The 25,764-nt window shown below is 45.2% G+C and overlaps 2 protein-coding genes across 2 annotated transcripts in view; one reads left to right on the forward strand and one right to left on the reverse strand.

The window, feature by feature from the left end:
* The window catches only part of LOC118503549, a 433,940-nt gene that overhangs the window by 231,458 nt on the left and 176,718 nt on the right, over positions 1–25,764 (reverse strand). The window lies entirely within an intron of this gene.
* Positions 10,317–13,282, forward strand: LOC118503550 (condensin complex subunit 2). The gene is made up of 5 exons (XM_036036953.1): positions 10,317–10,543; positions 10,627–10,749; positions 10,830–12,308; positions 12,378–12,539; positions 12,610–13,282. Exons 1-5 carry the CDS (start codon positions 10,463–10,465, stop codon positions 12,967–12,969), a joined length of 2,205 nt encoding a protein of 734 aa, XP_035892846.1. The 5' UTR covers positions 10,317–10,462; the 3' UTR covers positions 12,970–13,282.

A 25,764-nucleotide genomic window follows, 5' to 3' on the forward strand; every position in this document is an offset into this window, starting at 1 on the left:
CGCCTGAATTGCTGCATTCCGGTGGTTAAGGCGGAACGCGCGTTCCCTCGAACTCGTCTGCGATAGGGAAATTAACTTTTTTTTTACTTTTTCGATTTTTTTTCGGGTGGGATAATTTGTGTGTGGTTTTGTTGCGGTTCGTTAGCGAATCTGTGTGTGTGTGGGGGGTCTTTTGGAAAATTTATTTTCCATTTCATTGTTGAAAAATCGATTCAAACGATGAGAAATGGGTAAAGGAAACACTTCGTCCTGGAAGCAAATGATTTAAACTGGTTAAATTAACTGATAAGAGTGATTTACTGTGGAAGCGAGTGTGTTTAAAAATGTACTTGAATGTAATTTTGGCCCACGGTGAACCCCGAAAAATAAGAAGGTTGTGCCCGAAAGTATGCAATATGGATTGCAAAAATTACTTGATATTTTTAAAGCTGTTTTAATCCAATTACATACAATACAATTAAACAGCTCTAAAGGATTCCAAACGCTTTTAGGAGTATTATTTTTTTGAAATTTTTTTTCCAGCGTTTTTTCTAAATTTCGGAACTCCAGGCTCAACTCTTTCCAGAAAGGTCTTGAGCGAACGACTATTTTTAACCAATTTTTCCTATATCTTGGACTTTCTATAGTTTTTATTTGAGAGACACATGCCAGAATTACTTTTTTGCTTCATCATCGTTAATCTTTAACCAATCTGAAATTGAAAATCTTTTTGCTAACCACATGACAACATTTTTACAACCAGTCCACACGATAAAATAACAATTTTATGTTTGGTGCCTTTGCAATAAAGTATTCTTCTATATGCTGAAAAGCTATTGACAAATTTGACCGGCTTCAAAAGAAAAAAAGAGTCTTCTTTGTATTTATTAAATTTAGTAAAATGGACTAGTAAATTAGAGTTGATATTATACAACAACATTGATGGGTCAAGATATTGAGAGGTCCCGAGCGGAATGGCAGTGCAGGCCCCTCTAATTGTAATATTAGAGGGAAACAACATTTCCCTCACTGATGAGGCCCTCCTAGCCGACGAGGCCCCTAGCGAACGCTCCTTTCGCTCCTAGGTTAATTACTAATAGTGGCGATCACAACGTCAATCATGCTTTGAAACCTCTAACAAATTAATGCTACAGTCGCTCATGGGAAGGGCCTGAAAAATTCTTAAAATTTTGTCCATTATCTGGGAATTTTTCTTATTGGCGGGGCGATTGGTTTTTTTTTATCCGACTGCGCTCTGTACAAAATAATATGGTATGGTTACGGTCTGGGGAGTTTTGAGGCCGAACACATGGACTGGTGAAATCGTATAAATTTTCAAACAACCATTTTTTACCTATTTCAGAGGTATGATATGGGTCCAGCAATCTTGCCGAATTTTGCTGCCATATTCAGGATTTAAAACTACGGCTACCTTTGTTATCCAAGACTGGCCAACAGTGGTAAGCAAATCCTTGTAGCCAAGTAAGAGTTCAAACTTTTATATGACGAATAGTGTCTGCTAAATTTAGCAAAAAATGTACTGCCCCCCTTTTATATAACAAGAACCTAGCCGCTATTTCAAGTATCAGTCTAGGTATATTTGAAGTGACATTAAAGGTTCAATAACGTCAAGAATAACTAGACTAATATATTTACGCAACTCGTTGAAAAATCATGAAAAATTAACTGCCACTGTGGAAAATGATCTTACACCAAAAGACATCAGTAAAATGTGACTTACTCCTAATCACACCCCATTTGGCGGTACATAAAGTACACTGGACGAATCAACTTAAGATGCTTGGACATTTCCCCAGTGTCTCGCTAATGCAAATGTGACCCAAAACAAATCTCCCACCAAAAAAAAACCAAAGCATCCTGATAAAGTGCTCCCCTGGTGCGGTTAAGCTGAAACCATCAACGGCAAGACACCACCAGCTGGGAGCAGCTTTATGACTTCATGACCACACCGTCCTCTTCCCATTCCCCCCCCCCCCACACACATCATCCATCCTGCCTGTCGCACACTATTTTACCCATCAGCCAAATACTTCACCGTTAAACGAAGCGTATTGGATGGCCTTTTTGCGCTTTTAAAATTCCTATTTCACTGCAAGCGAACCCAACGAGATGCCATTAGGCGCATCACACTCGATGGTTGTGCCATCGAGCGTAAGTTTGCAAACTCCATTATGCCCCGACATGTAAAGCATCCACGCTGGCCCTAACGAGAACGACAGCCACTCTTTTTTTTTCTCTCTCCATCTCTCTCCCTCTCTCTCTCTCTCTCTAGTACCACCCAAGTGCATCACACCGAACGATGAGTGCAATTTAATTTTCCTTCCCGCGTTGCAGCATGCGTTTTCTCTTCCCTCCCCCTTGTGTGCGAATAGGAAGTTGGGTTTTAGCGTGGACAAGATGGTGGCAAAAGTTCCTCCGGAGAGGGGCATAAAAAACTCGGCCCTCTGTTCACACTGACCGGTTCGTTTTTCCCGACCCGTGGCGGCGACGACAAACGATGACGGCTGAAGTGGCTAGTTGACTGCTTTATGGAGTGGAATAATTAAAGCTTTTTATTAATTTCAAGGTTGATGATCATGGTGCTCCCGATGGGAAGGGCCCCTTTTTTCCTGACACCACGCAGATCCGAAGGCTCGATAGGTAATAGGTGCCATTTTCAAAGTGGGACACATCGACGATCCCACCGAGACAGCTCGCTGCTTGCTTGTGTCGAGCTCGCTTTAGTCGCACACTTGAACATCATTTCAGCCTAGCTGAGCCTCAGATCTTTCGAGCCTGGTGCTGGTGGCATTGGTTTTATTTTTAAAACTTTTGATGAGGCTCTCTCTACCCAGCGCCGCGGAAATTGTCATTTCAACAGCGCAAACTACATGGACTCAAATCTCACCAAAAGCACAAAAAAACACAGACGAGGAAGCTTCATTAACACGATTTTCCCGTCCGACGAACACGTAAAACAAATGTGCCGACCAGGTTCCCTTCAGTAGTGCCGAGTCCTTGACTTTGAAGGTCTTTTTTTCTCCTGGGCTTCGGCAACGAACGCTTCGATGCATTCGCTTTGCTACGCTATCTGCTCACTCCAACCCAGTGCGGCGGCTTTTGAAATTAGTTGAAGCGCAAATTAAACGCAAGCGAAGAACAAGGACACGATTCAGGCTGATGTCGTGCCGTGCCGTGGTTGCCAGTGTTTCGGTACGCCCGGAATGTCCTTAATGAAATGTAAACAGGCGTAAATGAGTATTCGAGGCGTGCTCGATGCGTTATGAGGCAGGCGAATATTGATGTACGACGGGATAAATGTGGTCGACGTGGAAAAGGGCTTTGGCTGGTTGGGGACGATAAATCATTGGTAAAGCCGAACATTAAAGTAAGGGACGGTGGAAGCATTTTTGGCAAAGATTTTTCACCCTGTAAGGATACTCTTGGCGCGTAATCAATATATCGATTTTCTGATTCACTTTTTCCTTCCATCATGAAGTACTGCTTATCGATCATTTTTGTGTTGATAAACTTGACTTACTTTCATCTTTCATTCAACTAATATTAATGGAAAAACTATAATGGAAAACTTATCTATTTTATTACATAAAGCTTTATTTTAACTTCAACCTTAAACTTAAAAAAAAACACAGTCAGTTATAAAAGATGGGTTCAAATCCCATCCAGACCGCCTTCCCGTACGCAGAGCTGACTACTTTTCTATGAGTTAAAACCAAGTCATAGAAAGCCAGAAATGACGGGCCGAGAACTCTCGAGGTTGTAGTTCCAAGGAAAAAAATATTTATGCTACTCTAGAGTAAGATTCAGGGTAAGATTTTAAGCCTTATTTTTGGTAAATCACTTGTTCAAGAGAATTTTAGGCCTCTTTGTGTGGAAGGACAAATCGCAATGATAGAACCGCTAGAATGACAAGCTCTACGTGCCACACCATTGTATAGGGAATTAGACTCGCTAGGCTCCGATGAGCTGGTCATGTCATGAGAATGGCACCAGACAGTCCTTTAAGACTGTCCACATGAACAGTGGAGAGTTTTTAGGTCCAAGCAGAGTTGTAGTGATGGCATTGATAGGCCCCCATACTTGGAAGACGATGGCGCGAGACCGGAAGCGATTTAAAGGATTTCTGCAGCAAACCAAGGTCGTGAAGCAATTCTAGCTCTTGATAAGTAAGGGCTTAGTCTAATGACGTTACTCAGCAACTTAGTTGCTTTAAAACTTTTTAATCATTGTTGGTCTATGAACACTCAAAAAGAATGGCCGTTAACAACGAGGAAACAAATTTGCTAGCAATGTCTAAATCAATACATTTTGCCAAACTTAGCCAGCAATATAATGCTGACAACATCATATGAGTAAGCTCAAAGTTAGTTAGAATTTTAAATGCTTGAAAGTCTTTGGATATATTCTTCTTCTTCTTCTTCTCCCTCTTGGCCTAACGACCTCTTAGGTCATGCCTGCCATTTCTAGCTTAAAAGACTTATTGATACTGCATAATTGGATAGTCAGCGATGGGGGAACGGCCCAGATGGGATTTGAACCCCGGTGCCACCATCTACCCCCGGTGCCTATCTTTGTCTTTATAAATAAGATTTTTAACACTTCTTAGAGGATGTTATTACTTAGCTATTGACTTAAAAAAATCTTAAAAACAAATTGCATAAACGCAGAGGCTTAAATCCAACATGCCTCTCCACGGTACAAAATTATATTATTTAAAACTGCACAAAACAAAATCTTTTAAGTCTAACAAGCGTCCACATAACATTCTTTGTACGTCACCCCTAGCTTTCAGTCTTACTAATTAAAAGTAATTGCCAGTTCGCTCGTTCGTTCATTCGATGCAATTTTTTTTTAACTTGTACCCCCTCGGTTGTTGGTAGCTAATGCAAATTAGGTATTATTTTTATGGGCCGTATTCTGCTCACATCGTGCTCTCATCCCACCTGGCGGCGGAAGGCACCAACCATCCAAACAGCCGCACATAAATAAATTGTAGCAATGTGTCTGTTTTCCCTGTCTCTCCGTGCGTGTGTTTGCCCACGCACAATCCAATTAACGCGGCAGAAATTGTCGTGGTTCAATATGTTTTCGAGTTCGAGGAGTCGTGTCCTGCTTGCTGCTGGCCTTTTTTCTGTATTGCTCACTGTTTGTGCCATTTCCCAACCAAACCACTCAAAAGGGCAGGGATATCGTTGTACAAACCCGGGAAACGGGCAAAGCATATTGTGAAACAAAGCCCTGTGTTAGCCTTCACCATCCAGCGGGAAGCAGCAAAATGGAGGAAGTTTTAATTTAGAAATTCCAAAACATGATTATCATGATAATATCGCACGGGGAAGGTGGGGAAAGAAAAAGGAGCCTGAGAAGAGCATGTGCGTGCCTTTCGGCCTGCACGCTATCGAACAGCTAGTCAATTTGTGTGATTTTCCGGCATCGGAATACTCCCGTTTTCGGTGCGGGATACCATACGTGCCCTCCTCTTTCGTTCGCTGGACGTTGACAAAAATTAATGTCCAATGTTAAAGCCGTTTCGATTTCGTTAACTAGAGGATAAGAGTTCCATCGCGGTACGATGAAGTTTTGGTTTGGAAAATTTTAATTCCTCGCTTATCCTGCCTTTCCATCCCGGGCGATTGTTGTGGTTTTGTGAGCCAGTTCCAGTTTGGGTGTATTGTTTACAAACTTACTCCAACCGTTCGTCCTTGGCACAACTGTCACCATTGCTCGCCCAGATTAAGGCATACAAATGTGACCTACCCCATGCGTTCGCCAACTGTGTGTTTGGAGTAGAAATAATTCTAAATTTATATGCACACCCCCCTTAAAAAACCAAAACAAATCGACCTCCTCGGCTTCCTTTCTGCGCCAGCTGAAGGTCAGGTGCCATTTATTTGGGACGTGCCTTCGTGCTGCCCCCCTTTTTCAGGAACATCTACCGAAAGGAGCTGTACCAACTGTACAGAATTTACGCGCAAAAACTTCCCTGGTCCCGGTGAGCGTACGTGTGTGCCTTTACTCCAAAATAAGGGTACAGAATGTTGCGGTGGTAAATATCATCGAACCAGTGTGTATCGCTCGGAAAATTGAGAGCACACCGACCGATCCGTGCTGGAAGTTCCGTGCGGTGCGGAGTGAAAATTAATCGAATCATGTTTCCCCCTTCGATCTGGGACGAACTTTGTTCAAGGTATCCAGAACCAGGGATAGCCAAAAAGGGTTACCACCTTCAAAAGCCATCCTTTCAGCAGAATTTACTCCCCCCTAGCCCGCTCGTGACAGCGAAGAATCTGAACATACAAAATCCGGGTGACGATAATGGTGAAATGGGTTGCTTTAACGCAAGCGTTTCCACCACCAACATCGATACAAGCCGAGCTGAGGAGCATTGGTTTGAGGGTGGATTAAGTTAGTCGCAAAGTTAGGGGTCGGAAATGGATTAAAAGTAATACACACAAACAGACACACCGCTCACCGGTAGCTTCGAGTTCTTGGTGAAATGTAATGTTGTCGTTTTAGTTGACTACTTGCGAAAAATGGGATAAATACCGACATGCAATGCTCTTTAAAGGCTCCATCGTGGGGGATTTTCTTTTTTGGTTTGTTTGCTCAATTGGTATTAAACTGGAAAGCAACGTAAAAAGTGTGTGAGAATTGAGCAGTGTAGCAATAATGCACATTCAAACCATTGTGCCAGGTGTTGAAAATCCCATGAGGATACTTGATGGCTTATTGCTTTAAAGCTGATTGCATTAGCTTGCCGGGATTATCGATGCGTGCGATGCGAGTGAGATTCGATGTACAACCCAAGGGGAAAAGGTGTTCAGATCATTAAAAACTCTTTTTTCCGAAAATGGGGTCTCATCAGCAGCAGCACTTTAAATGTCTCACGCTATTAAAGCTGGTGTACGTTACTTCATATCAAGATTGCGCAGTCGATCATTGCCGGTTATAGACCACCGGCGAAAGAAAGTAATTCGTTTTATATATAAGCGCCATTTCTTTTATGGTTCAAAGCTCGCTTTTACACACCTCATTCGGCGCATCGTAACTTCGCGCTGCTCAGCTGCCTGGGTATCGGACCGGCATCTCCCTTAGCCGGGGATAGCAAGATCTACAACGTGCTCATCCAACCCGAAGCACTAATCCGCCATAAATTTACCCAAAGCACTCCTACCGTCCGGAGCTGCACTCACTCACACACACAGCAACACAAATCAAAAACTGCAAGTAGTCTCTTTCCCACGGCCAGATTTGTGCGGAAGTACCCAGGCATCGGATGTGCGCGAGATTTCCATCAAAATTTCCGCAACCTGTCCGCCGTTGTCGGACCGGCCGGTGCGCTGTTATATTTTGATATCTTAATTGAATTAAACCGAACCGCGGTGCAAGGTGGTAAATGTCGGGCCAAACTGCAGGCTGACGGTTTGTGCGTCAACCGTATCTTGTGGGCGATTTTTTTGTTTCGCTTTGCTTTGTCGTCTTCACGCGATATTAGAAGCAGAAGCGACACTAAATCATACCCGTGGCGCATTGCTGCCATTCCCAAAGTGTGTGTGTGTGTGTGTCCGTGTGAAAGCGAAAAAGCAACGTTCGGAACATCCCGGGGATAGTTTGCTGTCCGGGGTTTCCTTCCCACCCAGTGTGCGAATATTGAGTCGTAAAGAAAAGCATCCGATTATTCCGTTCGACTGAATGGGAAGTTTTAATCTTCTTAACACAATTGAATTTACGCACCCTCCCGGTGCCGGCAGCCAGGACCAGCCTTTACGTGTGTCTCTCGAGTCGAGACGGGACGGGACTGCGAAACGGATCTCGGGCAGCAGAATGGCCACTATTCCATTGTCAAGCTGACAGCGCCTTTCCGGGCAGGGTTTTGAACGCACCGGACAGCGTGACATTGGACTTGGGCAGTTCTTGCAGTTCAATTCGAAATGTCCTGTGGATGGAAGGACTGGCCGGTTTTTTTTTTCGTGGTAGATCCTTATCCTCTTCTTCACCACTTACCATTGTGTGTGTGTGGTGGCTTGACTTCGGTATAAAGCATGCGACGTGCGACTTGAGTAACAATTGTCCGTACAACCTTCACTGTGTGAACTATCTCTTCTTCATGAACCGGCGTTTTCCGGTGAACGTTTTAGTGTTCATTATTCATAGAAATTGGGAAAGAAAATTTCAATCGCTCTACCGGCAAACTTCAAATTGGCAAGACAATGTGCAAGCAGTTCGGTGCCGGTTTCCTTGCTTGGTGCAAAATTTAAATAGTTCACCCGTAATCTGGAGCGAAAATCGTATTACCGACCGAGCACTGGCGTTACAGGAAAGCACAACCTGGCCGCCCCATTACCAAGAAAACACCAAGATGCATCTGGAATGGAGCTCCAAAGAAAAATGAGTTCTTGCACATACCTTTCTTTTCTCTGTTCCTGCCAGAGGAAAAGTTTTCGCCTTACCCATCGTGTACCTGTGCTCGTGCTTGTAGCTGTGCGAGAGTACCATTTTCTTCGGCCCCAGTTGTACAACATGAAAGTTTTAGACACATTCCCTCACCTGCGCGCCATTGCTGATGGGCGGCACCAACGTTTTGCCCGGAACCTGTTGGTTCCGCAGACGAGGATCTCCAAAACCTTTCTACAGGTGATGTAAAAAATAATGAATTTTTAATGCGGCAAACTTTTTCCTCCAACAATCAACCTTTTTTCGCCCACTGCATTGCATTTCCCGGCACTGTGTTGTGTGGCTGTGAGTGTGTGCAGTGGTGGTGCATAGCAAAAGGCGTCCCGACAACTATCTCGACCGGAAATGGTGCTAAATTCACACGTAAACTATCTTCTCGTTTGTCGAACTTCAACACATCTGTGAGGTACTGGCGAGACCGAGACCGTACCGAAACCTGACAATTTTTATGCACCACGTGTGTGCCGGATATTTGTAACAACATTTCGACGTTGTAATTAGGAGCTCGGGAAGAGTACATTGTCGGTGCGATTGTGTTGTCTCTTTGCGCTATGAATTATGGTGGTAAATTTTACGTATCTTGCTGGAGAACAAGTGAAAGCAGATTAAAATGGTACGGTTGGTTGGATGCGGTTTAAGAATGTAGTGTGGTTGACGGGTGTTTTTGTGGGTTTGTACATGTTCGGTTGAACAGTGATAATTCTTTGTGTGGCTGGATGCGACAAATTGTACTTACTGCAAACTCTTCATACTTTAAATTCAATTGTGAGTAGGATACATACCTGAAATGATAGAAAAAAGTGAAAAGAGGTGTTAATAAAATCCGTAGAAAACTTGAAATTTCAGCAGTTTATAGTTTACTATCGTAAATGTGTGTACATTAATGTAATGAAATCATTTTTTTTATGGAAACACAAAGCAAAACGGATCCCTTCTTCTTCTTCTTCTTTGGCACTACAACCTCGAGAGGTCTTGGCCTGCCATTTCTGGCTTTCTGTGACTTAATTTTACCCGTAGAAAAGTAGTCAGCTTTATGTACGGGTAGGCGGTCTGGATGGGATTTGAACCCCGGCCCTGCCGTATGAAGACCAGCGCCGCTGTCGCCTCGGCCACCGGACCGCGCCACGGATCCCAAGCATGATGAAAAGCTCTGAAACACCTCACTGAGTAAGGACTCTTTACGAATGAGCCTTGCTGGATCTTTGAAGCTGTTTAACACGCTCACAGTCCACGATTTTTGAATAAATGGTTGCACCGTTCAGTCAAATCCTTTTATGGAAGTCATATTGAAAAATCGAAAATTATATTACATTAGGGTATATGCGGTAACGGCGCCGGTATTCAGACGGCTCGACCGTGATTCAAAAGTAATGAGGATTGATTATACAGCTAAGTGGTATAATTAGACAAAAGGACCAAGAAGAGAAAGAAAGAGAGAGAGAGAAAGAGAGAGAGAGAGAGAAAGGGAGAGAGAATAAAGAGAGAGTATCGAGAGAGTTGATTTGAATTTATTTTTAAAATTGATAAATAAATCCTAAAACTGTGAGGAGTGTGACATTCCCTTAAAGCAGATTTGACACCTCTGACAAACATATGGGCAAATAGACCCTGACAATTGTTTGTTGTTTCATTCTGTTTTGTTTGAGTTGAAATAATAAAAATGAAATCAAAATTTCTTTTCAGCTCCTCATAAATCAAACAACTCTCAGAATTTCCCATTAAAAATATAAATTCTTTTATTAAACACGCACAACAAAACAAACCAAACGCTCAAGCAAGTAGTTTTCGTTACTTCCCGCGAGATGACGCTCATGGCACCAAACCGGTCGCGTTGCGCGTTGACAGCTGCGGGCTTTCAATTTTTCCCAACCGCCAATTCTGTCAAACATCAAACAAGCGACGCGTTTGTTTACGTCGAATGAGCAAACAAAGTGGGTGTTATCTGTTGCAATAATAATTAAACGTAATTTAGTGAATTAAACCTAGTGCAAAACTTGGTCTGTGCCAAATGACGTCATCCACCAGTACACCATTAAGAAAATCGGACGCCTCGCGTCTGTTCCGAACACCACAATCGATTGTTCGAGAGGTAAACAAGGCGTCTGTTAGGACGGATGAAATGCATGAAATGTGATTCAAGCGGCATAAATGGTTGTTTCTTCCCGGTTCCAGCAAGCAAACGACGATGAAGCGGAACGAAGAAACCGACGTTCGGTGGCCACGCTCAACGATTCCACAATGGCTGCGGAGGAAAATGAAAACATTAAGATGTGTTTGAAACTGTACTCGGATAATGTGAGCAAACAACGCGCTATCCCAGCAATGGTTGCGTATCTGCGTGGTCTGTTGTCACTAATTAGTCTTTCTATCGACAGAAAATGAGTAAGGATAATGCCTGGTCGCTAACGATCATCGACAGCTTCGCCACACTGATGTCGCGCCATTCGAAGTCGCTCCAGAACTTCCAGGTCGCCGGCTCAACGCTGGAAGCATCCACGAAAGTGTACGGTCTGCGTGTCGATTCCGTGCACACGGACGTGATGCGCATGTGTTCCGAGCTTACGCGTCAAACGGCCCGTGCCATGAACAACAACCCGGCCGAAGAGGATGACGCCGAGGACGGGGGAGCGACGGGCGATCAAACGATGGCGGAAGGTGGAGAGGGGAACGATAAGGAAAACAACCAAACCGTCACTGCGCAGCCGAAAGCGAAAAAGAAACGTGCCCGTAAGGTGGTCAGCACGGTGACGAAGTCGAAAGATTCGATCAACGGCCCGCTGGACACGAACCCGTTCATGGATCCGTTCTTCGCGAAGCTGAACTCGGTCGTGGGTGATGTGAACAGTTCGAGCCGCCTGATGCAAAACATTGTGCCGACAAAGAACGCCGAGCTGCGGCTCTGTATGGATTATCCGTTCTGGGATGGGACGGACTCGCTCGAGCTTGATCTGGCGGACAGTGTGGCGGATACGTACGAGGGCGTGGAATGTAGCACGCTCCGATTCTTTCCACTGGGACCGGAAAATTTGCTACGATCGTTACGGTCCGGCTATTTGATTACGGATGCACCGGCAGAAGATGACGAAGAGGAGGACGATACGAGCCGAGCGCCGCTGGATGATCATATGGACGATGTGGAGGCACGTGAACACGCCGGATCGCTTATGAACCGGTCCGCACTGGATGTACACTTCGATATTAATGCGGAAGTGGAACCGGTACCGTCCGGGGATGCTTTCATACTGGACTACGACGCAAAAGACATTGACGGTAACGATGACTTTGCGGAGGACGACGAGCTGGCACTGGAACAGTGCAAAGGGTTGATGCGCAAAACGGTAGTTATCGAGGATATGCGACCGATCGATACGTGTAGCTCGCAGCTTGAGTATTCCTACCGGCCGCTCGATAACATATCGCAGTTTTGGGCCGGTCCAGCCCATTGGAAGTTTAAGCGATCGATGCGATCCCGTGTGACGATGGCCGCAAGCGATACCGCTTCAACGGCTTCCACGAACTCGAAGGAACGTTTAGGCCGGCGAAAAAAACGGTTCGAGCTGGACACGCTTGACGATGCGCTGAGTGTGAGCGAAAAGCTATTCCTGGATTACAACCCGAACCGGCCGCTTAAAGGCATCACGCATCTGAAGAGTTCGGTTTGCAAGAAATGGGAATCGAAAAAGCTAAAGCTACCCACGGACTACAATCTCGACCCGAATCGGTTCGATGTGTACAAGTACGCGCTGGGGATAACCATCCAGGATCATGGTGGCGTTGGCGCAACGGACCTTGCCCCGTCGGAAACGTACAGCTGCGACGGTGGAGATGATCAGATATCGTGCAGCAATGATACGGTGAGTGGTGAAGGGAACCGTGATGGGTGATAACGGTTAGCATAAACATTTGCTGTTTTTGCTTCGCAGAATGATGGAGGTGATAATGACATGATGGTGAACCACGACGATGGTGAGTTCCACCCGATGGAGCACAGCGATCGACCGCTCGAGCACGGAGAAAAAGATAAGACGCTGAACGCCACCGTGGTTGATGTAATATCTACAGAATTCCAGGGCGCACCGGATAGAGTAAGTCAAGTAATTTAGAAGATTTGGGGTAGAACCCTTGCTTAAACACCTCTTGCCTATCTCACTAAAGGTACACAAGATCAACATCGCGTACGCCAAAACTGCCAAGGTGATCGACATGAAGCAGCTGAAGTACAACTGCTGGCGTATCATCAGCTCCCACGTGCAGGCCGAACTCGGACCACGTCCCTCCCAAAACCCTTCCCAGCTGGACGTCAGTCTGCCCCCGCCGACACAACCCGACGAGGCCAAGGTCACGTTTACCACCCTGTACCGCAAAGTACCGCATCTACTGAGCAAAACGATGAGTGAAAACATTTCCAAATCGCTCGCATTCTACGCCGTGCTGCATTTAGCGAACGAAAAGTCGCTGCTTCTGGGGCGACAGGAAGATTTGAAAGATTTTACCATTAGAAAGGCAGAGGAATGACCTAATTTTCATAAGCAGTGTTTGGTGGTAAGGAATGTATATGTAAGCTTGTACCTTGTAAGAACTTGAACGAATAATGTTCTTGGAAAGGGGAGAACCCGCATCCTTAATATGTTGGACACGTCGAAAGGAAGTTTGATGCTTTTGATAAGTGCACATAATGTTTTGCAAGTAAAAATATTAAATGGCGTATTGTAAATAAGTAATGGCTATAATTTGAGTGTGTGCAAAGGTAGATTTTTTTTATTGAGAAGGGCTCTTTCTTTCCTAAAGCGAATAATAAAGGATTTTCGTGTATATTACACTCTAATAACATAGGCGTTTCCCATCGCGCTGGAGCTACCATTGTGACCACCCTACTCACCACAGCATCCTCAGCATGGCAAGTTTATAGTATTTCCTACCCGGTGAGGCGAAACATTTGCAACTCCAATTCCGTCTGCTTGCATGCGTCAACGTACACGAGATAAAGTTTGCGAGGGGTAAAGTAGGAGCAGATCCTGGAAATCTGGACTCTGTGTAGTCATTGTGCTGTTCCATTTTGCGTGAGTCATGCCACACGTCATGTGTGCAAATGGATGGGAGCATTGGCTGGCCAACACATATCTCATCATGTCCACCGGCACACGCAACACACATCCGGGGGATGAAGAATCCCGACCGGGTGGAAAGAAATCAGCTAAATTTATTACCCAATATCCACCCATTTAATCAATCCTTGGCGGAGGAGGTGCTAGAAGGCGTGCGTAATGGAGGAGCAGTTCTGTATGCCTTAGGTTGTATTTGAACCAAGTTCATCTGCTTGGGAGTAGCGTTTTTTGTTACCTTTCCGGTTGGACAAATACGAGACGGAGCTCACTAACACCGTACGGTTCTAACGGCCTCTTACTAGCCAGTAGGCCTTCCCCATAATCCGAACGTAGGTTGCATCCGCTTCTTCCAGGTCCAATGGCATGCAATCAAATCAAGTGGAATGTGAAATAAAAAGGCAGGCAAGCTGCATTTTAGTTAGGCTACTAGGCCTGGTTAGTACGTGGTGGTAGTAAGGAAGTACAAGCAGTAGTAAAAGTAATGGCAGGGACAACGATTGATCGGTCCGGGCGTACGTTTGCTGGCCGGTGTCTAGGAATAAGGCAGCCGGCAGCCTCCTGTTTAATGTTATTCGCCATCGCTCATTCTGCATGCGAGCGCTCTACTCAAAGGTTATCGATTGAAGGATTTGTCCCGCATCCAAAACTGTGGAGGGCTTTGTGTTTGCCAAAAAAAGGGGGTGCAAGATTGATGTATCGGATATCGTTTCCTGGTTCGAAAATGGGTTGCACATTTAATTGAAATGCACGAAAATTTGAGTAATTTCTGAAAAGGAAAAATGGAACGAATTAAACTGATTTTAATGTCGCTATTAGCAAATGCATCGTAAATGGCGAAAGATTCGGTTGGAGAAAAAAAAGAAAGATGTCCAGACTGGATGTCTGTTCGTAAAAGAAGTTGTTTTATGACAGTTTGCTTACTTCAGCGAGTGGGAAGAGAAGTTTTGCCGCTTCCAAGTCCATCCCATTTGCGCATTTTAAGTAGATTGTTTTTGAGCAAAAACTGGACTCTCGAAGATCGTGAAGTGTGGGATCCAGACGAAACCGAGGTGTGCGGAAAAGAAATTCTCCAACGAACTCAAACTCAAGCTGTCATTATTTTTAGATTCGAACTAACTTTTGCCTGTAATTTCAAGTTGAAGGACCATCAATTCGTAGCTGGGAATGGTTCACACAAAAAGCTGGAAGCTTACGGTTGCCGATTGGTTCACCAACAAAACGGTATGTCCCCGCACGTGAAAACGGACCCCGGAAGACCCAGGAAGCGTATATCATCATTTGGGTTCCTTTCTTAGGGTACAAACTCCCCAGGCTCATCCCTGAGCGGAGGTGGCGGGTCCTAAGCGTGGCGGATGTTATTCGCGAAAAACTTAAGACGCGCAGTTTCGGAGGACATCCACCTACCTGTCTCGCTTAGAAAACCTCCAGAAACCGGTGGAGTAAAAATGAATGGACCCAATATGGCAGTTATTCGCCCTGGAACAAATAGGTAAACTTTTTGACAGGTGACCCTTTTTTTCCCCTCCTTTGCTTGCCCATTCCGAGGGGGTGGGGGTGGCCATTCTTTCTTTCCCGGGGATTGGAAGTAGTGCAATCCAAAGGATAAATCATGACGTTGTTTGTGTGCCGAAAGTTTCCAGAGAGACCCTTTTTGCTGCTGCTGCTGCTCCTTTCGCATCCGCGTCCGGTCCATCTATTTTTCTCTGACACTTTCCAGGCACGCAGGAGGGTTGTGAAAAGCGCGAGAAAAAAGGTGTAAAGGATGGGTCGTTCAACCAAACGCCACCATTCCCCGTCCAACCTCGCACAAGCACCAGCCGATGAGTTATGGGAGTGGGACCGAAATAAAGACTCCGATCGGTGTTAACGGATGATGAAATTGATATTTATATCGCACGACGACAATACACTTCAGGTAACGATATAATTTGATAAACAGATAACACGTGTTTCGACGGGAATCTAATAAAGACCGAACGCACGTTCGTATGCGTACATGTCCAGTGGAGGTAAAATATTAATACATTCCCGATTTTGGATAGGTTTGATTGATTGCGTTAGGTGGTCGATTCGAATCCTACGACACAAACGGCTCATTCAAATGCATGTCCTCTCTCTCTCTCTCTCTTGTTTGTGCTTGCAGGTACCACGAATATCGTTTGATGTGAAATTATTAAAACGGCTTGATCCTAACGGGCAGCACGCAGTTTCGGCGGATAGAGATGCACCGGTTCCGATTAAATCGCTCGCAACGTGCAATTATGGCCACCAAACCCACCGGCAGCTAATTATGATCCATTGCAGATGACTGCGGACCGCATAATGTGCCCGAGCAGAACTGGACCACTCGCGTGCACCCTATCGGCGTATCGATTTATCATCACAGCAACGATTCGTCGCCGACCAGACCGATCCACGCTGGAAGCCATATGGGATATAATTCTATCCAATTATTGTGATAACTTCAGCAGCCTCGTACAGTCTAGTTATTCGCCAGGACCCAGGACCTAATACCACCGGCGTGGTACGATGAAAATGATCAAAAAGAAAATGGTGGTGCCGGTCCCCAAATTCTGCATCGAATAATTATCACTTCCCACGGTGCACGCTGCTGCACAGGTATTTCTGCCCGTGTGTGCTGCATGTACACACGGATGTGAGGTTATGTAGTGACCAAACTGCTCTTTAAACGATGTGTTTTTCCATTTTAGGATTTTACGAGCCGCAGCTCATCAATCTTCCTTTGGCCGATTCTAACTTCTCGTTAAAGCGGCTCGTACGGGGGTTGCCCGATGTGGAGCAAAGGTTCAGAGTGAGGTTAGCAACTTTTGTCAACATAATTTGCATCAATCTTCCAATGGCAAAAGGAACCTACCGATAGAGGTGAACTGATGCGTTGACGGAACCTGTATAAGCTGGCAATAACTATAATTGATAGGATTCGACTGTAGCGACCGGTTCGATCGGTCGGTAATTTATTTACCTATCGCGCAGGCAGGCAGGCACTGGTTCGTTGGGATTGCTTGAAGGTCCGCTCGACCGTACGAACGATATACGAGACGAGATGTCTTCATCGAGCGCTTTTTGGCTCAAGAGAAACGAATTTTCTTTCCAAAACGATCTGAACGAAAGGAAAACAGAAGCCCGGCTCACGGCCCGAAAGCTGTTTAAGGAACGTGACTTGATTTGAAGATTTTCATCTTCCGGTTCCGGTGTGCTTCGTGTTTTAATACTTCGCCTCCGTTTTGTTTCTTCGCCTCAAAATCCCAAATCCCAAAACGGTGGAGAACCCGGTTCGAGTGGACTTTGATCTCGAGCTTTGCGAAACAGCCCCCCTTTAATGTGGTTCGCCTTGTTTTCCCTGCTGTCCGAACATAGCTTTGACCCATTTTCCAAACAGAACAAAAAAATAGCTACGGCAATATGTATTCAATTTATTTAGCCCAATAACCCGCTTGAGATGGTACGGGAACGGTTATGCTTCGCAATAACATATTTAGAAGGCAGTTTTGTGCTAACGATGGAACGACCTTTCAAGCTGGTGTCCTTCCTAGTTCAACCCGGAACGGAAACTTTGCTTGGGAATGAAAATGAGTGAATGTGTGGTTTCACTGTTCGGCGTCCGTGGAATGGAAGTAATTTGACCAAATAAGTCGTTTTACAATTACCAAGCTCGCGAAGATGTAAACCACCACACCACATGGTAGCGTTTATCTTAATCAGCATTTACAGCATGCGGGTTTTTGCGCCGTAATCGGGCACGTACGGACGGTACGTAGATGGTAGATGTGTATTTATGTGTGGGAAGCCGGAAGAAGCCGAAGAATCGATCGTAAAGAGAAAAGCCGCGCTTATCCTTACGGGCTTTACAAAAAGCTTGCAAACGGAATCGAAAGGATTTCCAAGACTTATGTACACCACCGAACGGAACCATGATGAAAGGTTGTTTCGAGAAAAACCCGCACCAAAGAAGGTGAAAACCCTCAGGGAAGGACGTTTAAAAGTTTAGCAAAAGGTGAACCGGTGGCTGCTGATGAGTAGTGAAGCAGCCACATTGCCAGGAAGATAATGATTGGAACCTGTTCAACCTCGTCCGAAAGGTGAATAAATCAAGAGGCGCCGGTGGACTAAATCAAACTACTCCCACCGGGCAAGAGTTTCCCGGGTGGAATAAATCCCATCTGCAACTGGCGCAACAGCAGCAACTATCCCGGAAGAAGAATCCTTCCTTCAAGATGTGTGTGTATGTTCGATCAGTTGGCTGGGGGAAGTCCGTGCTGTAAAGTTTATCGAGCCACTTAGCCGTATTAGGTTGGGTCGCGAAGTGCTCGACCAGACGAATGTGCTTAACCACGGGTTTTGCGCCTCAGGAGAGCGCTCTCACACTTGGTGTCCGTATGCTTGTGTGTGTATAAATCATCGTTTGCCCGAGTTTTCCCGTGGCACATTTCAAACCACCACCACTTGAACGCGAGCTCAGCCAACGCTGCCAGGAAGAGTGACCAGCGTGCAAGTGCTTCGCCCCAACACTCGACGCAGCATGGATATGATGGTGTTTTGGTTGGTTTATCGCCTTTCGCCTTGGCAGAAAGATGACTTCACCAATCCGGTCGGCTGCAACCAGGACGACCCGCTGTGGGAAAACCACAGTAGCGCGCAACAACAACGCTCGAGGATAAGCACAGCGCCCCAGGACCGTGCGGCGAATCGAATGCGCGAGAAGACGTTCCCGCAGCACGTCTTCTTCTCGTGCGGAAGAAAAACTAATGATCCACCTGCTGCGACTGTCGACGTTTGAAGTGGTGCCGAGCAAAACACTATCGAACGTGCACCAGCTCGAGATTGTCCTGTGGATGTTCGGTGAAGCCATTGGGGGATGGTTTACTGGGAGCGAGCGAGGCGCATCATCGGTGCACGTTTCGTATTTCCGTTTGATTGAGCGTTATTTATTTAATTGATTCGACCTTCGGACTCGGTTCGGTTGGTTGGTTTGGAGAAGTTTAAGCACAGTTTCGATGGTAAGGCGATACAGATTGAGGGAGCGATTACACTAATCAGGGGGTATTAGATGACGAATCGGTTTAGTGTTGGGAGATGAGCAGAGGAAAATGAGATGATTAAAGCGAAGGAAAGTCTTCGATTGGACGCAGCTTGTGCTAGTGATTTTTTTTATTAAATCATTTGCATGCTTTGTGTAAACATGATAGCATGATCCGGAAAAGATAAATAGATTTAGAGCTACAATCTCAATTCTAGCGAGTTGGTTCTTGTTTTGAACCCCTAAAGGTATGCAATTAATTGGTGTACAAAGAATAAATAAAATGTTTCCATGTATAACTGTCAAAATGTGTCACCGAATTGTAAAATAAAGATGATTCACATATCCTGAATTGCAATCTTTATCGTTAACACAAGCATCTTGAAATTGTAAATCCAGTTAGGATTAACCAACATATGCCAGGAGAGCTCCAGAGGTTGTCGTCTATAAATCAAGAATTTAGCAGTAGACGGATCATTCTATTTCTATTATATATCTCCCTTACCTATATCTGAAGCGATAGCAGGATTAAGCTTCATAGAAGATAATTTTAAGGAATAAAACTAGTCTTAGAGATTGAAGTGAGTGGTATGAAATTGCCTAAATTTAGGCGTACTTTCGATCGGAATTGTGAAAGTATGCAATACGCTTTACATGAACCTTTTGAAAGCATGAATTTTACAGAGCAGAGCAGTGTTTTGAGTGTGATTAAGTCCACATTCATTTGCACTAACATTAACAAGCTATTATACTTTGAAAAATTACAATTTTATGTAAATACTTCATGTAGTTTGAACCCATTTATTTCCTTATTAATTAAAATCTAAATATCTGTCTATCTAAAACGTCATTAAACTGCTATTTAAATTCGTTTCACAACACCGTGCGACGCCATTTATAGAAAGCAATTAAGAAATTTCGGCTGAAATCCTAAATACATTCGCCAGGATCGTACCTCAGGGCCCAGGTCTAATTAAATCCAGCGGACAATTCGATCCCCTCCTTAACAATTGTCCAAACACACACACACCATCGTCACAAAACTATTATGAGTTTTGTCATGCCTTTCGCGCTTGAAGATTTGCGACTTCTGGGCAGGGTCGATTTTTCCCCATTTATTCCATCCCTCGCACACATTATTGACAGCCAAGATTTGGACAGCGTGCGGTGTCGTTGACCGAGGAAACATGATGGCGCAAATGAGCAATGTGTGTGTGTGTGTGTGATGCCCATTGGCAACCGCCTCATCAACAGTTTGGTAATTAGATTCAACACTCTCGATTTCGGGTGACTTCTTGGGGTTGTGCCACCCCTTAATCCTGGACGACGTCTGCTGCCTTTTGCGGTTCCGCTTCGATGGGACGCTTGTGTACGAAATGTGCGCATAAATTTGTGCCACTTCGATGACGCCTACAAGCAGCAAGCGAACCGTCATAAGATGCTGAAGTTTAGGAGTGCGCTCGATAAGGCGGGAGGGTGAATTCCTACGAATCGGTGAGAGATATTGGCAAAACGGAAGCCGAACGTTCTTCCCTGGCCTTATTGGATGCCGGCATTAAATGTCGCATCTTCAAGCGAAACGTAGGGCAGTTGCTGGGAACGCTACGAAGATTCAAGAACGGCAGAGATTGCTAAGAGTGGCATTGTGGCGTGTCGTACGCGGAGCATCGAAACCCATACGCGGAAAACTGCCTCACAATAAACACCTGCGTGACAAACGAGTGGCAGCAGCTGCTGTTTTCCACCACTATCCATTTCCATTACTTTACGCAAAACCCTCCTCAACGTTATCTTGCTGAGTTTATGACTTCTTTCCGGCTGTCGATGTCCTTTTGTGCGTTTACTTCATGCTTAGGGGCTTTTTTTTTTGTCTGGAAGTTGTTGTAGAGGGACACAGATTATAAGACCGACCGCCATCTCGGTCGGTGAATGAAAACTTTACAGGAGAAAACGCAAACATCAGCATCATTTCAAGGTGGTGGAAAATTGATTTTCGATAGTGAGTTTTCATCTCAAGGTAGACGATGGATTGAGAGAGAGAGAGAGAAAAAAAAGGAAACACAACCAGGTGATAAAAGAGTCATTCAGACGGCCTCCTTCTTCTACCCGGTGGTGGTGGCAGAATTTCATTTCATCCTGTTTTGATATGCATTTAATAATATTTTCATTTCGTTTGAAATCGCTGGCGGTTTTTTGTTGTTGCTTCTGTTTTTCTTCCTTACCACCGGCAAAGCCAACGCGGAACGCTAAAAAAGAAATGCCTCAGATTCGGCAAGGTCGATACGGGAGAGGCTTCTTTATCGCTCCCGATAGGGGTTGAAAATGGTGTACATTTTTTCCTACTTTCCCTAGCTGGAATTTGTGAATCCACATGGTGGTGTTTGAAAATTTAAAATTCAATCTAAACCCTTACAATCAAGTGTGCCGGCTCAAAAAAGAAAGACGTTCCTACTAGACAAGGACAACCCCCAAAAGAAATGCTCTGTGTGATCTGGCTTTCATCCGCTGCCATTTTTATTTCCTTCTGTTACTTTTAACATCTCGATAGGTTTATTTTGCATAGCAGATGCAGATGCTCCTCAATCGTTCAGCCACACGGCGCGTCAGCTTTAAATTTTCCACGATTTGCCACTTGGCCTTAATGCAAGGTATGCGTGGCGGCTACATGCCGTGTCGAATTCTTGGATGTTTCTTCCCGCCCCAGCATCAAAAACTCCGATAGCAGACTTTAAGGCGCGCCTGCATTCTTGTCCCGCTGACTGCGCTGTGGAACTGTGCGCCGGGTTCGATTATCATTTTAATTTACTGTCACACGGGGCACCGGCGAATCATCACGGATTCCGGTCCAGATCGGAGAGCTGGAAATTAAAGCTGTCAATCACTGCTGTTGGTCGGTGTGCCGGTTCGGAGGGATATTGAATCAGGGAGGTGTGTCCTGGGGCCGGATATTGCAACCCGTTTGCCGGTGTCGAAGAAGTGCCGGCGATGCGAGCCACGCGGACAAGACAGGTGTGAAATGTGATTTGTGTAACGGTTGGCACGAGACAAGCGAGTTCAATATTACGTTTGCGTCCCGTGTAAGCTGTCGAATCAATCGCTTTCTTACATGGATTTTGGTTATCTTAAATGAATTGAATGTTGTAACATTCAAATCGTGTTTTTTCTCATGTTTTGGTTTCGCTACGCCTGAAAGTATGTAATATAATTTTAAATTTCAGCTTGAATGCTCAAATTTCAAGCTAAGTCTGCTGTATGAATAAAACATTCACCATATCTCAGCGGCGCACAAAGCAAATCTTCACCATCCGTGCGGCCCGTGTGGTGTACTGCATACAGGGAGCACCATAAATATTGCCGCTGCGCATCGATGTAACATCGGTGTGCATTCAATTTGTGAGTTTATCTGCAGCGATGACCGCACGGACCGTACTCGTACGGTATTGGATGCGTTCCTGCAGCCGAGCGAATGAAATAGTGCAAAGAAGTGAACCTGGCAACTACAATTACTTCGCTGACTTTGCAACCAGGAAGCGCCGACGGTTGTGATGGTCAAGCGAGAAAAGTCCATTTTCCCAAACGCCGGCGACTGTCCCCGATATACCGTGGTGCTCCGCGCTCCGGTGAATTACAGATCCAAAAGGAGAGTAAATCATTTTCCGGCAAACGATGAGAACCGACCGACCACTCCAACCCGCCGGGATTTCCCACCTGTTCTACCCGCAGTTTGCTGTAGGTCATATTGAACATCCAGGCACATCATCCACGGGTAGAGTTTTGGGGGGTGGCGAGGGAAGGTTGCTTTGCGATAAATTCCCCAACCACCGACCAGCCTCTCGTAACCAGCATCGTAACGATCATAAATATGTCATCTCACGTACTGGGTGGCCCCGGTCAGGATATCTGTGTTTCTTGCAAGCACGCTCGCCAAGCCGGTGCCTTCTGCTTCTTTTATTCTTATTATCATCGGCATCGTCATTGTCGGTGTTATTATTATTATGTTTCCCCTTTTTGCTGCTCACGATCACCGACGACACCGACCGGGAAGCAATATGATCGTACCACGGAAAAGGGGTTCTCGGCATTTGTGCGGAAATTCAGGATCCTTCGAATCGGACGAGAAAGTTGGGAAGCGAGGAAGGCTGGGAGGTACTCGGCGGGGAAAGCTAAGGTCAGCATATTATAAAGCAATTTCCCGCTTTCCAGCTGTAATGATGCTCTTTACGTAACCTCAAACCTAACGCGACCGAAAGACCCTGACTCTGGTGCGGTTGGTATGTGGACGTACTATGGAAAGCTCGTTCGGTAAGGGACACTTCAAACGGGATGAACTTTAAAGGGAATAACATCAGAGAAATTCTTGTACGTATTAGAATTCTATTTGAACTTTAATTGAACTTGAGTTAAAATTTATATGATAAGTAGATATGAGCTAAAATGTTTGTAGCAGACTTGTGACATTTGTCAACATGGGTTTGACACTAATGACATTAGACATTGTACGTTAAATGTTTAAACTAGTAATATAGTTTTAAATCTAATTTCAAGCTCGTCCCAATGAATTCTAGCTATTGAGAATTTTTCCGAAATTCTTTTAAAGTCCAACAAATTTCCAGGTCCCAGCATCCGTACCACCCAAACGTACGTGCAAAGTCATCATTCGGCCACCAAAGACTCCCCATCTAACTCCCGTAGCAAAAGGTAATGAAAAATTCATAGCGTACGCACGGTTGACCATAAATGCAGCGACATTGCACCCGGAGCTTCGAGCTCCATTTTCATGGCCATGTCCAGTTCAATAAACGTCCCCCCTCCCACCCCTCTCCTCCTGCTCGATCGTTCGATTGCGAACACTCCATGGTCCCTTATCGTGGTGGGTACTCAAAAAGTCATCCGATGATGATGAACGGGTCATAAGATGGGCGACCGTACAAAAATGCGATGCAATGGTGCACTCATCGTCATCTGACAAGACCCTCGACGGGAAGGGAATGGGTTCGCACGGAGGATTCCATTGTGGACGATTCTTCTTCCTGTGATGAAAAGGCAGAAGATTGCGACGGTACGATGTGCGATGTCCGTGCGATGCTCTTCTTCTTGCTTCCTTGTTGGTCAGGATAATAATGTCGCCCTGCCCGGGACCGACGAAAGCAACTGTGTGTGTGTGTGTGTGTGTGTGTGGTTTTGTGTCGTGTCGTGTTGGGCCGCTACCGTTGGAAAAGCCTTCTGGGGGAAAAACGGCTGTGGGCTACCCGATGTGTTTGGTCGGAAAAGTGACAGACCACAAACGAGACCACCGAAAAACATTCCCGGCCGACGGTGGAGTAGAAGAGCAGAAGCGACCAAATCGAAACGATTTCCCAGCTGTCCTGCGAACTCCAGCAGACACAAGACACCGTGTCGAGATCCGGCGAGTTGCGAGTGGGAAAATAAAACAGCGGCCGAAAACGGAAAATTACATGTGAAAACATATTGTACGTACGTGTCATGTTTTATGGCTCTTCCCGTGGTCGTAAACTAGGAATTTCTCAGTCATAAATTGAAACGAATGCAATGGCTTTTCGAGAAGGAAGAGGTACTAAGGACTCTTCCGAGACCAGATCCCTGGTCTCTGTCAGGGAGAAAAGAGAGAGAGCAATAGTTCCCATTGCTCTTGTATGGCATTGTTTTGAGGTTATCTTTTGCTCCATCCTTGTTCGTTCTTGCCTTCCATTCATCCAGCTGTTTTCTGGTCAGTATGGAATGTCAGGAACAAAGTTTAAAATGGAAAAGTTGTATTGTAGTAGTCCTCTTTAGCGCGACGCCACTCGCATCCAAATGGACTAGTTGTGGAACATATTTGCCTTTTTCGGTTTTGGTCGGTAGGGTAAAGGCCATCCAAATGACTACTCCGCATACTCACGCTCTAGCGTGAAATTTAACACACAGAGATACTTAAAAGTTAGAATGATACAATGGCCGGTACCACCGTGACGGTGTGTAGCATGAGAAACTGCAATTACCCCGTTTGTTTCGCGTCGGGACTTACGTACTCTGTATCAAGCGGCGTTGTTTATCGAGCGGCCGAGAACGTTAGTGAGCAAATTATGTGATCGCCTCATCAAACGTGGTGGATTTTCCGTACGTGCTTTTGGAGCTTCGGGTAGGTACGCTAGCAAATGGCTAGGATTGTTGTGGAGGTACCAGTGAGTGGCACCTACCATGCTTATGGTAGTGAAAGTATAATGGTCACCGAGATCAGAGTGATTTTTGGAGTTTTTGTGGGTGGTTCTGTGAATGTTACGATATGAAGCTTCAGGGAAGTAAATATGAAAATGGTATTACAATTTAGGCGAAACGGTAGTCTAGGCGATACAAGAGGCCGGCCTTCACCTGCTTGGACCGAGGATCAAATTCCATCTAGACGCTGGACTGAATATACAGCTACGGGTAAAATCAAGTCATAGATTAAGCCGAGACCTTTCCAGGTTGTAGTGCCCAAAGAAGAAGAAGGTGTAATAATTAGCCTATACAATATCATGATCCATCGAACCATAACCACTGACATCAACTATTTTGATTAGAAATTTATCTTTACAAATATCTCCAATAACGTCAGACTTAGCCTTACATAGAACGATTGTTAAAGGAAACCCTCTCCTCTCAAAGTCCTCTTTGCAATGTCGTCTTCTTTTTCTTCTTTGGCCTAACGTCCTCGTAGGTCATGCCTGCCATTTCTGGCTTACTGGACTTAATGATACCACTAGATTAATGATAAATACATAAAGGCTAGGGTCTTTCCTTAGTCTTATTTAGCTAAGGACCTTAGTTTTATTTAGGAGACGTTATAATAACGAGCTCTACGAGCTGTACCATGATCCTACCATCACACAGCGAATTAGACTCCGGTTGGCTATTCCTGTCATGAGAATAACACCGGACGACCCAGCCCGTAAAGTCCTTTAAGACCGTCCACACGGACAGAAGAGGCATGGTAGACCTAAACTGTGATGGCGTTGATGCGTCCACCAGAACGGTAAGGCAGTGGCGGATCAACCTAGGAGCGGAAGGAGCGGCCGCTCGGGGCCTCGTGGTTAGGGGGCCCTTGTTTCCCTGTAATATCACAATGAGCCTCTCCAAATATCTTGACTCACCACTGCGGTCAGGATAATCGATTGTAAGTCAGTGGCG

This window comes from Anopheles stephensi, chromosome 2 (genome assembly GCF_013141755.1).
Source record: "Anopheles stephensi strain Indian chromosome 2, UCI_ANSTEP_V1.0, whole genome shotgun sequence".
NCBI lineage: Eukaryota > Metazoa > Arthropoda > Insecta > Diptera > Culicidae > Anopheles > Anopheles stephensi.